Here is a 13,653-nt window from a genome sequence, read left to right as displayed (position 1 = left end):
AAAAGCAACGTCTTTTTTGACGAGCGCAGTAAGGGAATGCGCAATGTCGGCAAAATTATGGATGAAACAGTGGAAATAGGAGCGCAGGCCAATGAAGCTTCGTACATCTTAAGGCGAACAAGGTACGGAAAAATTCCTCGTGGTGCGAGCATTTTCAGGATCGGGCTGGACACCCGCCGCGTTGACGGCTTGGCCGAGTACGGTTAGCTCACGGCGTGCGAAATGGTATTTTGAGGAGTAGAGCTGGAGGGCAGTTTTAGGGATTACCTCGAGAAGGACGAAGAGGCCCTGAAGATGGCTGACAAGTGTTGGTGAAAAAAGTTATGACATCGGCAAGTCCGCACAAGAAGGCTAACCATTTGAAGCCACGAAGAAGCGAATCCATCATGGGCTCGAATGTAGCCGGCACATTGCAAATACCGAAAGGCATCCCTTTATAATGACAGAGGCCATACGGATTTACAAATGCCCTTTTTTCGCGGTTAATTGGATCAACAGAAATCTGCCAATAACCTGAGCGAAGGTCAATCAACGAGAAATAATTGGGCGCAGTGAAGACAGTCAAGTGCGTCGTATATACGGAGCAAGAGATAAACGCCTTTCTTCGTTATCTTGTTGATGCGTTAATACTTGACAGAAGATCGCCAGGTGTTGGTATTTTTCTTGATCAGCACAACCGGAGATCTCCATGAATTAGAGAACGGTTAGTCGACATCCTTGGCCAGCATTTTCTCGACTTGTTGTGGCTTATGCCGCATTGCGCGACAGAAACGCAATACGGACGCCGGTGAATCCGTTATGCATTGCCGGTGTGGATCTCCTGCTTAACTGTGGTAGACCAATGGGCGACTTCCGATGCCAAACGTATCGGCATAGGACAGCAAGACATGACAACGATCTGGTTGCGTAAGCAGGAGGTCTGCAGATATATTTTTTCCGGAAATTTACACATGTGGACGCGATGGCTGTGAAATGACCTGAATCACTCCGAGGGATGTCGACGGCAATGTCGGGTATTACGTGGGCCTCAAAAGGGAATTTCAATTGAAGAAACCTGTCGAGCAGTCAATAACGGCTGAATGCGTCGAGAGAAAGTCTAAGCCGATGATCACTTCATGAGGACACTGCGGCAGGACGGCAAACAAAACATTGGCCTGACGGCCAGCAATTCATACTCGGGCAGTGAACACTCCAAGAACACCAGGCCTGCTGCCATCATCAACTCTTAGTGTGCGCTGAATAGCAGGCGTAATAACTTCCCGGAGCAGTGTACGGAGAGCAGTGCTCACAAGAGAAATCTGCGCTCCGGTGTCTGTGAGGGCCGCAACGGCAGCATCGTTCACCTTAACGCCCAGAAGAGTTCGGCGCGTAAGTGCAGTCAACAGATGATTTTTATACCGGGCCATTTATTCAGCGTCATCTCTGGAAGCTACACGACTTAGCTTTCCGGAGCGTAGGTGCCAGTCTGTGCAGGCCATGAGGACCGGCGTGGTTACGGCAATAGAGATCGACGGCTTTGTGGCGACGATGAACAGCTAAACTAAGCCTGTGGAATGTGGCCTTGAGGACGAGATGACGATCCAATGCGCCAGTTTGAAGGCGACGACCAGCGTCTGCAGCAAGGAGGGGCAAAGTGTTGAACGCGAAAGCACTTCAAACATGTGGGGCGGATGTCTCCCAACGTCCAGTCAGTCGGGCTTCTTTAGCGGGCAGGTAGACCAGGTTCTGGGTTGCATTGGCAGGAGAATGTTTGGGTGCACGTATAGGAAAGACGGCGGATGATAGACCCAGCGGACGACTGCATTTGTGAGCGATACGGTGGGCAGGTTGGCTGACTGAATGCCTGGAAGAACCGCTGTAGGGGCTATTTTTTCTACTTTCCGGCGGACAATGTGAGTTACATTTTGCAACGCTGCAGACTGCGCAGACATTAGTGGGTCCCTGCATGATTATGTGATGGCGGTGTTAGGCAGCCGAAAGATCTGGCGCGTTATGCGGTCTTCGATTGTTGCACTCTTCGATTGTTGGTTGCCCTCTTAGATTGCCTTCGATTGTTGCACGATTGATGGACTCTTCGATTGTTGATAGCGTCGACATCCCTGAACTACGGCGTCAACTGTCGCAGATTCCTTGATGAGATGTTATTTTCCTTCGAAAATGTGCAAAATCTTGTCAGATTCGGTCATTTTTGTGCCAGCTTGTCGACGAAGATCCAGCGCGTCCTGCATCTAAGAAATGTACGATTCAGGGATCGTGTGGATGCGGGATCCCAGATCCGACAAAAGCAGCCCCTTCGCTGTCTCATGGTAATATATGGAACAAAGACGAACACTGTTAGATTCCCGTTGTGCTGCATTGATTGTACGGGGACATGTGGCTTTGTCATACTTGTCAATACTTGAACCATCAACGACAGTTTCCACGGTAAAGTACGTACCAGCAAATAGGAGTGCGCATCTATTTACCTTGCACCTGCAGACCGATACACTTTTTTAAATATAATTTTCAGCTGCTGGCAACCAATGTCGCCGGGAAAGCGCGCAGAGAGGAGCACCTGTGGACTCAGCGCGGTGCCGGAAAAGGTGGCTCCTGGAATATGGCGCGAGTCGCTGCGCCACGTGGCAGCAAGGTGAGGCAGCAAAGTTTGCAGCATGCTTTGGATTGGCAATTTGCCCGGTGATCAGCTCCACACGAGCAATAATAAAAAAAAAAAAGACAAGTTAACGAAGGACGCCGCTCACCCCTGTTTTCTTGCTGATCAATCGCAGTTTTAAGTGCACGTGAACAATTTTGCTCTAGAAAAACGCGAATGTTGCTAGCCTATAAAATATATGCTTCCGGCGGCGGGGTATAGTGCGGCACCGTTCAGCACGCAGCCGTTGTGCGATGCATGTTGATTCCCAGATTTCCCACCACAGCATAACCTGCGTACTGGATGCTGTTTTTAGACCATACAGAATATTTTAAATATCGTATGTAGCAGACAGCATAATTATACTAACTGGATTGGATTACTCAACGAGGCACGCAGCACTAAAAAAAATTGCTGATTAACTTTTTTATGATCTACTTTAAGGTACATAGTGCAATTTACGAATTGTAGCCGATGAGTTCACAAGGCGTATCCACTTGGAATAAATTTTAAGGATATCTGGAAACTCAAGTTTAGAGATGTTCATCCTAAGGTACGCGACAACATACTTGGCAGTTCCAGTTACTTTCGTGCTTCAATGCACAAATCGGCAGTTTGGTAAAAAGGATAGTGCAACAACAGTTCATTTTTATCGCAAGTTTCATGGTGCCTAAATCAATATCAATGCGATCATTCGAATTCGTTCTCAGTGGACACGCATTACGAACTCGCTGACTACAATTTTGTGGATTGCAATATCTGCCATAAAGTAATTGATCCCTTAAGTGTTTAAATATATTTAACTTAACTGAAGCTATTTTTTCGGTGTGTTATTCTCAAACCTCACTTCATCTAAAGCCTCTTTGAAGCGCTTTCAACCATTTTCCTTCTTGTTTTACGTCGGAAAACCTCATTTTACCTCTTCACTATGCAATGCAGTTGTCATTACTACAACTGGTATAGTTCGAAACGAGAAAAGGTGCTTCATTTTACCTTGTTTGCAAATCGGCTATTCGGCGAAGCAAATTTCTTTAATGACAAAAAGAGTTGAGCAGTGGCTATCTTTTGCAGGCGTGACTCACGGACAAATTGTCAGCGGCTTCTAGCGTTCGAAGTATTCCAAAGGGTGCAAAACGGACGCGGCTCCAAAAACGCGGTTTTGGGTGCGGACAAAATGGTGCCATCTGTGTAGCAGAAAAAAAACGACCACAATAAATGAGCCCCACCAGCACAAAAAAAAAAAAAAGAAAACGGCCGCGAGATGTTTTGCAGAACACAAAGTCTGAATCGGTAGCGGCCTTCGAAGCGTTGAGAAAGTGTTAACAGTAAAAGAGAGAGAGAGAGAGAGAGAGGGAAATGATCTTTCATTTCGAACGCAAGCACTGGAGCTGTCTCTCTATTAGACCTACATGCACTCGATGAGTTTGTCCAAATCGCTTTGAAAATGAAATTACTGCCGTCGACGAGCTTAGCTCCTCGAAAACTATTTATTTATCGTATACCCACAACTCCTATCCGCATTCCAGTGCGCTGTTTACAGACATAGGAAGACGTAATTTATAAAATTCATTAGTGAATTCTTGATAATTAGGCAATTATGGACTTTGATTCCTCGTGCGAGTAATGTTGGCTGCTTTTAGTAATCATGATAAAGAACGGCAATAAGGTTAACTGCCCACAGTAGATTTTATTTTTAATTCTGTATAATTAGAAATAAAAACACCATGTACAATATAAAGCGACAGCAGCGTGGAGTTCGAAGTATTTATATGCTACAGTGAACTAATCACACTTGGTCTTATATTATTGGAACTAAAAGAGTGTCCTTCGGCAATTATAAAGAACTTAAACTTGCATTGCCTCGTTATAGCTTATCAATAAATTAATTCTGACCTGTAGCTTTAACTACTGGTTTGTGAAACAAGACGTTTACAACTTTGGAACATACCATTTTGATGCTCCTCACATTAGAATGCAGTATGAAGCACAGTTGAAACAGTATGCCATCGCTGTATGTCTGAAGAAGTTACCGCTTTTTTTCAGCCAGCCCGCGATGTAAAGCCAACCAAGTTGTATAAACAAATTGTTAAAATGCATTTACTGACTTGTATGCAAACTTACGTGTTCTTGCGCTCTTATTTGGCATTTATTCCTTTTAGTTTCATTACCGCAGCGTTTTCCTCTTTATTCTCGCGCTACCTAGAGAAATCGTGTTGTTTTCTTTTGTAGCTAAATTATTTTAGTGTATGGTACTGCTGATATATATGTCAGTTTGAGCCTTTCGTGTTCTCTATCACGTGAACGTTGACAGGTGCGCGAGAACGTAGATATGTTGCTTTTACATAATTACATTGTTTAGCGCAAAACAACGGACGCGTCTTCCTTGTGTCCATTGTTTTGCGCTAAATAATTATGCATAAGCAACAACTAGCCCGCCAACGCATTGTAATGTTGCTTTTAGTCCCAGGCACCTTTACTGTGGTTGACAAAAACAAAAACTGAAATGGAAATTGAGAATTTGGAGCACATCCTTGGGATTTTTTTATCGTCTTTGTTTGTTTTTATTGATTTCGCCATAAGAAACGTCAGCAAAATTCTTCACACGAGATCCCGCAAACCAGTGGAAACGATAAACATAAGCTGCTATTTCGAGTGACATGTTGGGTAATTAGACGTCGTGGATATACGTATGACAGTCAAGAGGCTTCACACGGGAAGGTATGCGCACCATTGAAAACACCAGCTTTCTATCGCAAGAAAAGTATGCCCCTCACATCTATGGCGAGACACGTTCCTCGACGCTCAGCACGGCCTAAAGCGGGCCAACCACAGGGCCGATGTGGGACCCCGTCAGGGTTCCTAGCTAACCGTGTTCCGGCGCTAAAGTTACGGATCATATTTTTAATGACGATCCCATCGTACTTTGTCACCGACTAGCTATATTACCCGATTTAACAACAAAATTCTTGCAGGAATTTTTCAATCGCATGACAAGATTACCTGCGATATGCTTAGTCAATGATTTACTGAAATTATTCCAACCGGCATTAGTCACATTGACGAGAGCACATAAAGCCCATTGCACAACATTTGGTTCCTTCTCTGTTTCATGCGTCGCAAGCCAGGATACATTGCCATGGGCCAACAGTTCTGCATATGCCGCGCGAAATACATTACAATATACCTAAATATCGGCATGCAATATGATTCTGCCCAGAAGATTGTGTAACCGAAGGTCATACGGAAAGGCACACATACAATTTATTGTCCTTGTCAAAAGCCCCCATTTGTTTATGATGCCGATAGTCAATGCGCATAGTGAACACTGCATTAAGCAAAATTTTGCAAGTGAAGATGGACGGGTGTTCTTCTGTTATGACAGATTCACCCCCACATGCACCTAATGCCTGACACTTATTTTTTTCAATCATACACCCATGCAACGCCGTTTAGAGGACAACGACGCATGTGTTGACAACATTGGTGGCATAATAATAAATAAATAAATAACAAAATGAATGATTCCACCTTCCCATGCGAGTTGTCTGAATTGTAGTTATTTAACTTCCTCAAAATGCGCATGGGAAGAATCTGTGTGGTGAAATTCAGGGCGAGACCATTCTGGAAGTTCTTCCATGAAAAACACGCGCTACAGTGATGCTTTAATGAAGACGCTGGGAATGTCTTGTCTACAACACATGACCAGCTCGAGATAAAACTGCCGTATCAATTATTTTTTTCTGTTGTTGCTGAAGCCGTAAGTTATGCTGATACAAACATCATTATGACGTACTCCAAAGTGAGATAGCGCCAGAATTCCGCAAGAGGCTCGTTTTCAGTGGAAAACAACAAAGTTAAATCATGTTTATTTATCACTTTTAAATCTAGGGCACATGCACATATTAAACATGGCACAGTTTTTACACTCACCATTTTCTTTTTCTGTCCCACACAAGCTCGTTTTCCGGGGAACGGTTGGACCAGCATCGAAGCCAGGTTACATTGCGCTTGACGACATCAGCGTCAATGAGAACGACCGTTGCAAAACGCTGCCGAAAGGCGCCGATCAAGTGCCCGTTGGTAAGAATTATTTTTGACTGTAAGGCTTCTTTTGTGCAAGCGAATTATAATGTACATTTCAATTACAGTCAACATGAAAGAGAGTCGACTTTGTTAAGGAGCGTAAGTAATAGAACGTATCTGCAGTTCGTCTCTGTGACTTCACGCCACTTCGCGTATACGAGATAAAGCTAAGAAAAGCACGTGCTATACGTTTATTTGAACTCTTGACGAGTGCGAACAACCGAAAAGCACAGCCAGTAACTTACATTAGGCTCATAAGAGTGACCCCGTGTCCTCGTCTGAAGGGGACTGCAGGCGACCATCCTCTTGAGACAAATAGCTGCATGGTTTTTGACTTGGATGTTCTATTCGCGAAGCTGTCTTTGTCGCCGGCTTCTTCAGAACTGGAACGAGAGTTAACGTGGCCGCAGTGCGCTTGTCTATCTCTGCTGGAAGAGGAGAAGTAAAGCGTTTATTCTGACCAGGGTTTCCCTGTGGCCCTATGGGGAAGGGAGGTGTGTGGTAGAAGTAATAGGGAAGTGTAACGGCGCGATCTAGATCCGAGTAGATCTCCTGCCAAAAGAGGTTCTCGGATCTGGAAGTGAATGACGGACAAGGGCCAACACCGCACGTAATGTGCACTTCTCGACCTCAGCTCACCCCATTGGCCGGATCCTCTCCCCGTAACTGGTCGCACCTGCAAAGCTGCAGGTGTTTCTGCCACAGCGCCTGGTGTGCAGAAAACTTCCACAGCAGGCGCTTAACATTTGGAGCAGACCCTTCGCCACAGTCTAGGCATTTTGGCCGTGCTGGCATTATAGGCGCCCTGCATGTGGCTGGTTATCCGCATGTGCCTGTGTTACGTGACATGTAGAAGTCTTTATCGGAGAAAGTGTGCGTGAACAACGCGCCACAGAGAATATAAAACAAACAAACATCACGTAAATCTTCGTGTCTCCTTGGTCCGGCGCTCTTGATTTATAACAATAAAATTTCAGCTATAGCTGAACAATGTATCTTATCCTAAGCTATCTATTCAATCGTGCACGGTGAGTTTTTGTAACCGCGTCATAATAGACAGCATTCCCGCTAAGGTCTGTAAAGCGGCATCCGCGTTAGGGCTGCAAACTGCCCCCAACACAAACGCCGTGCTCAGTCTTGCGCACCTTGCGGTTCGATTGGACCAGCACAGCGCACTTTAAAGAATCCTCGGTGGCCAAAATTAAGGCGAAATCCTCCATTACAGCACGCATTATAACACTTTTTCTTTCTTTTACCAGGATATCTAGTGCAGCAACAAAGATAACAATATTTTGTTCTTACCACGTATTTAGGGAAAGCACATTTATCTTGGACTCTTATGGCGACCTAGCGGTGCGGCCTAGGCATGAGTTTGGTGGCGAGAAAGCTGACGAGAAAGCCAGAGTTCGAGTGCACGCGGCAAGCACGTCATTAAAAGAGGCAGAACTCGTTTTGCCAGTCGCTCTTTCAACCAACTTTTCGGGATCCCCGGTAAAAAATGACTGCTACCTACAAGTGGTACAAAGTCTGGTCTATAGCTTAAAAATAGAGGCTTTTAGCCTTGCAGCGTAACACCGCGCAATGTGGCTGTCACTCAGAAAGTCAAATGTATATGAAGAGAAGTTATAATACATCTATAATATAAATTATTTTGTCGCGCAGGTGTTCGGATCTGTGCACTTTTAGGTGTCATGCCTCCAACTATGCACACTATGTAAAAAGATAAAGTAGGTTCCGAATTGAACCGACTTAATTGGCTTCATAGAAACGGCTTGAAACAAACGAAGGAAACACAGGAACCGATACGCTTATTGCGGTAAAGCAAAATTAGACTCCTGAAATTCAGTCTCCGAAAAAAAAAATATTAACCACGCACCTTTCCATAGAAGTTTGCATGGGACCGCTCATATTCTTCCGGACACTTTGAAATTTTTATCTTTCTCTTACTCTGAACAGGCTCTCTTCTGAGCTGTGACTTCAACGGAGGGGACCTGTGCCAGTGGTCTTCCGAGGTTCAGAACGAGGCAGCAAAATGGGTATTCGGGCCACCTGCGGGCTCAACACTAGGTCCTGTCCTGGCGCCCAAAACTGGTGAAGGTTAGTGAATTTCAACAGATGTTGATATTTTTTTTTATTTTAACGCGAAGGATTCATAACCTCTTACCGGACGCTTTGCGGCCAGCCAGTTGGTGCCTGCTTAACCTTGCTCGGGCCCTTCTTAAAAAAAAAACAAAGAAATAGAGAGAGAAAGAAAATGTGGGTTGTCAAATGAGCTGTTGTCCAATGCTTCATCAAATTACAACACAGCCAGATACATTGCACGGGTGAATAAGACAGATAAATTGCATTGTTGCCCATTTTTCAAATCTCTTTCCTTCATAAGAGCCAACGCTTTCGGACAGCTAACGTGTGCATCGTGTCACCGCGGACCAAAAATTTACTTCTTTCTTTGGAGATTGTGTTTCGCCGTCCTTTCCGTTTGACCGCTAGCGCGTTGCACTAGCGCTACAGTGGTTTATTGTCGCACTATCGAGAAGTAGCTCACTGCACGGTATTTCGGATTGCCGCAGTTCACACAGTGCATTGCTTTTGGGATTGGGTAACGAAACATGTTGCAACATTTCTTTCCGGAACACAATGAAACAGTGTTTATGCCATCTTCACCGCTGTGATACTGTCGTCACCGTACACCGTCCTCGTTGCATTGCTGCTGTCATGACGCTCGTGTCACGCAATGGATGTCTCGTCTCAAACACCTTGCTCTATCTGGAAAGGCTTCGCAGAACTCTCGTCATGTAAGATGGTAATCGCCTCAATGATGACCTTACGCCGTGGGTATGCTACGCTTCGTACTTGTAGCAGAACTGACAATTGGGCGAGTTGGTGTAGCTTAATCTTAAGTAAAGCGGGAACCAAACACGAACAAAAACGAAATAAGCAAATGGACATGCACTAAACACGCAGATAAGAGGTTTGTTGGAAGTAAAGCAACCTTATGAGCCCAATCAAGTCACAAGGACTCTGAACGTACTTTTAGATGTTACTCAGCGTTTAATTGTCTTTTGCATTATTTCGTTTTGTATTCATGCTACTGCTTTTTCGCTAGCATTCTTGCCGGATTTGTCAATTTTGCCTAATTTCTAGTTTATTGTTTCACAATTCTGCGCGTTTGGCAATTTCTTTTGCGTATTACAGTCCTGATTATGAATGTCTGTGCATTCGTGCGAGATTTCAAAGTTTATTCGTGTAAACAACCCCTCTGCTATAATGCGCTGAGAGCGAATGGCAATAAATAAATAAATAAATAAATAAATAAATAAATAAATAAATAAATAAATAAATAAATAAATAAATAAATAAATAAATAAGAAGTTATGCAGCGCATATGTAGCCGCACGGCGAACTAGCCCTGAGGTAGTTGAGAAGTTATGCCGCTTAGTTAAATACCTCAAAATGGTTCTCCAATCCTTGATTCCCACACTGCGTCAAATCTGCACATTCTTCTTTCGTTCACTTTCACATTTGCTTGAAGACAGCGGCGCTTATTCTCCCTTGCCCTCCAGTGCGATGACGCCGCGAGGCGATTATTGTGCAGCTTTAACATAACACCCGCTAAATTATGCTTTCGTGCGCCACAAAACACAAAGTGCCCTTCTTGGCGTTTTACGTGACATTGCGCTTGTCCGCAGTATTTTGTCATGAGGATAATGTAATTTAGAAATCATGTTGATGATTATTTGTACTGACGCACATTTTAAATCAGCTTGGCGACAAATATTCACCTAGTCTTTCTAAGCTATTTGGGCCCTACCATGTCGTATTCTAGCATTCTTCCTATTTGCTTTATCCCGCAAAATGACCTGTCTTCAGATCTCCTAGGAGATGGGAACCACATCGTTTCTGGAAGATGCTCGTTACCTGCAGTTGAGATTGGGTGAATATCTTAGCATTCTCCTTACAATCTGCTGAATCTCAAATACATTTCGCATGGGCATTATGTGGCACTTTTGGTGAGCCAGCGATGACGCTGTGGGGATGTGTTCATCGCAGCGGCATCTCAGTGGCCATCCTATCGTAATTAGGTGGCTGTCACTTAATTTATATAGAAAGCCGTGCGCACGAGCTTCAACACAACAAAGATGCCGCGTTGATTTCACCACGTAAACATTGTAGACTGAAAGACAGATGTGAAAATTGAACCGAAAGTGAAAGCGGACAGTGCTCAGCTGACCTGAAAGCATATATATGCAGACTTTTAGGCTTCTACACACCTCTGCGCGTAAAAATTTATTAATCTCTGATTGATCGAATAACTGATTGAATGAATGTATAATTGATTGACGCTGTTCGCCGTGCAAAAGGGACATTTGATGTAAATAAACGCGTAGTACTTCGAATCCCGTGTGGCCTCTTGCGCATGTCTCTCCTGCGCAGGTGGCATGATCTACCTCAATGGACCGGCCCTGTTCGCCAACAAGAAGCCTGTGGACCTCACGTCACCCATCGTCACGGGGCCTCAACAAGAAGCAGCCTGCTTTTCCTTCTGGTACCACATGTTCGCTGGCCGAGACGCTGAGCTGGCGCTGTACCAGATAGGAGGAAAGAAATCCGATGAAGTCGGCAGGGAGTTGCTGTTGTTCAAGCACCCTGACCGTACGACGGCAGACCGGTGGTACAACGTGCGTCTCACGGTGCTTCTCGGCGCAAAGATAAACCAGGCATGTGGTGCAGGGACCATGACAACACGGGCCGTTGTTCCTTTACGCGTACTGACATCACGGCACGCTTCAGCTTTTGTAAATGTGGAAGGCATTGCTTTTCAGCGGCTTGAGTATATGTGCGAGTGGTAACCTTTACCGTACGCTGTAAACCCTCTTCTCATTGTCTCATGTTTGCACACTTTCTTACTCTCTCTATTTTATCTTCTCTTTATTTTACAAGAGTGTAAGCACGAAGTGGTAACGAGAGGACGACAAATAAGACGGATGAGCACGAGCACTAACTTCGAACTGAGGTTTATCTTCAACGTGCAGTAGCTTATACAGGCTACCAGAGGAGGTACAGGAAGATAGCCAAGTAAAACACTACCACTTGTAACATAAAAATTTATGCAATGATATTTGAGACAGTGTTAAAATATAAATAGCAGATAACAGCATTGAAAGGAATGTACAAAATTGTCACCATCTCCGAACCCACCCCGCGAGGACCTTCAAAAAGAAAAATTTTTACGACAGAGACATGGATGACTTATTCACGCAAACAGGCACTGCCGTTTTCATATGTGCGGCCTCAATGATAACGCGACTACAGTATTCCTTGTGGTTATACATTAGAAAGTGTACGTCATGCACACAGGTGTACAATTACACGTATGACACTGTATTCCAACAAAATATATCTTTTGATGCGCACAATGTTAGCGTCTTCAAGAAGGTGCTCAAGCTAGTGCTCATATCTGTCTCATGTCGCCCTGTTGTTACCTGTTCAAGCTTACATCATTGCAACCTCATAGAATGCCAGTCAGTCTTACATTCACCTTCTCTTCAAAGCTGCGCGCTTCTTTTCGCATCAGGTAATGGTTACGTGGCTTCTCATCTAATCTTACGATTGCCGCATTCAAAACGGTGCGAAAAAATACATTAAGCTTCCAGAGGCATGCTTCTTTCAGCATTTTTGATAGCTTCTCGCGGAACCCTTCCCGAGCACTTATCCGTTGGCAACGATGGTAGACACAAGTGAGCTTTCATATAGTTAAGGTAATAGTAAAAAGCATTCCAAATTTCTCATGTAAATGCGCACGAAGGCCATGCCTCGCAGCCGTTATTTGCAGTCTTCGTAACGTAATAGTTAATTATTATAGTTAATTATTGAGACGTGTTTATGAAAACAAAACAAATCACAAACAAAGAAAAGACATGCATTTCCACTGTGCAAATAAAGCAGATAATTAAATACTACACATACAACATCGCTGCGTACAATTGTGCTCACTTTCGTCCTTTGCAGCGTGCAATCTCATGCAATGCTTACCTATGTCACAACAGTCCCAACTAAGATCGAACGTAGATCAAACGTAGCTTTTAATGTTCATGCACTACGCTGCTCTCAAACTACGCCAAAACCCAAATAAGGTGCAGGCACACCATGAGACTACGCAGCGACGCGACGAAAACGAAGCCGATGTAAGCTGCTTGTCAAATATGGGTGTGGAAATGTTCTAAGTTATCACCGGTTCACGGGTCAAATATTGGCCTATTGATGGGAAAGCATAAAATGGCCCATTGAGCGAAAAAGCCAGCGCCAGTAGCGGTGAATCACACAAAAAATTCCCATTGGCTGCGACGACAAGTCACGTGCGCTCTTGGACGTGGCGCGGGCGAAAAGGAACACCTGCTGCCCCGCTGGCACGCCAGATGTTGCGTGCAGGGAGAGGGCATCGCCGCGACGCCCCGTTACCTTCGCTCTCGCTCTCGGAAGGCCGTGTTATCCGCGCGTTCCTTGGCCGTGCGGATTAGTTGTTCCTAATGCTTTCTTGGGTTTTTAATAAAGCACGCTTAAAACTTTTGATGCGTTGTCTACTGTTGAAAGTACTAGGATGTCGACATTGTTTTGTATTATTGGTGGAAAGGATGGACATTGCTAACGAGCTATTCGAAAAACATTCTATATTGTAATCTAATCACTTCTAGCACTATTTGATGTGTGCCTAATTGGATTTGCTCCTGGTACTATTGGATCCTTATTCGATTTGGTTAAAAAAGAAGACATTGACAGGTGTATGCAGAAAAAAAAATTTAAATTATGGGGTTTTACGTGCCAAAACCACTTTCTGATTATGAGGCACGCCGTAGTGGGGGACTCCGGAAATTTCGACCACCTGGGGTTCTTTAACCTGCACCTAAATAAGTACACGGGTGCTTTCGCCTTTCGCCCCC

The 13,653-nt window shown here is 44.4% G+C and overlaps 1 protein-coding gene across 1 annotated transcript in view; it reads left to right on the top strand.

Annotated features, from left to right (window-relative positions):
- The window catches only part of LOC142578384 (MAM and LDL-receptor class A domain-containing protein 2-like), a 28,638-nt gene extending 17,073 nt beyond the window's left edge, over nt 1-11,565 (top strand). Inside the window, exons 4-7 of the mRNA XM_075687778.1 lie at nt 2,510-2,629; nt 6,589-6,712; nt 8,672-8,812; nt 11,150-11,565. Coding sequence (XP_075543893.1) covers nt 2,510-2,629; nt 6,589-6,712; nt 8,672-8,812; nt 11,150-11,565 — 801 coding nt within the window. The remainder of the gene's footprint in view (nt 1-2,509; nt 2,630-6,588; nt 6,713-8,671; nt 8,813-11,149) is intronic.
- The last annotated feature ends 2,088 nt before the right edge of the window (nt 11,566-13,653 follow it).

This window comes from Dermacentor variabilis, chromosome 4 (assembly GCF_050947875.1).
Source record: "Dermacentor variabilis isolate Ectoservices chromosome 4, ASM5094787v1, whole genome shotgun sequence".
Taxonomy (NCBI): domain Eukaryota; kingdom Metazoa; phylum Arthropoda; class Arachnida; order Ixodida; family Ixodidae; genus Dermacentor; species Dermacentor variabilis.
Note: the sequence above shows the minus strand (reverse complement) of the source record. Positions and strands in the feature narration are given on the sequence as shown.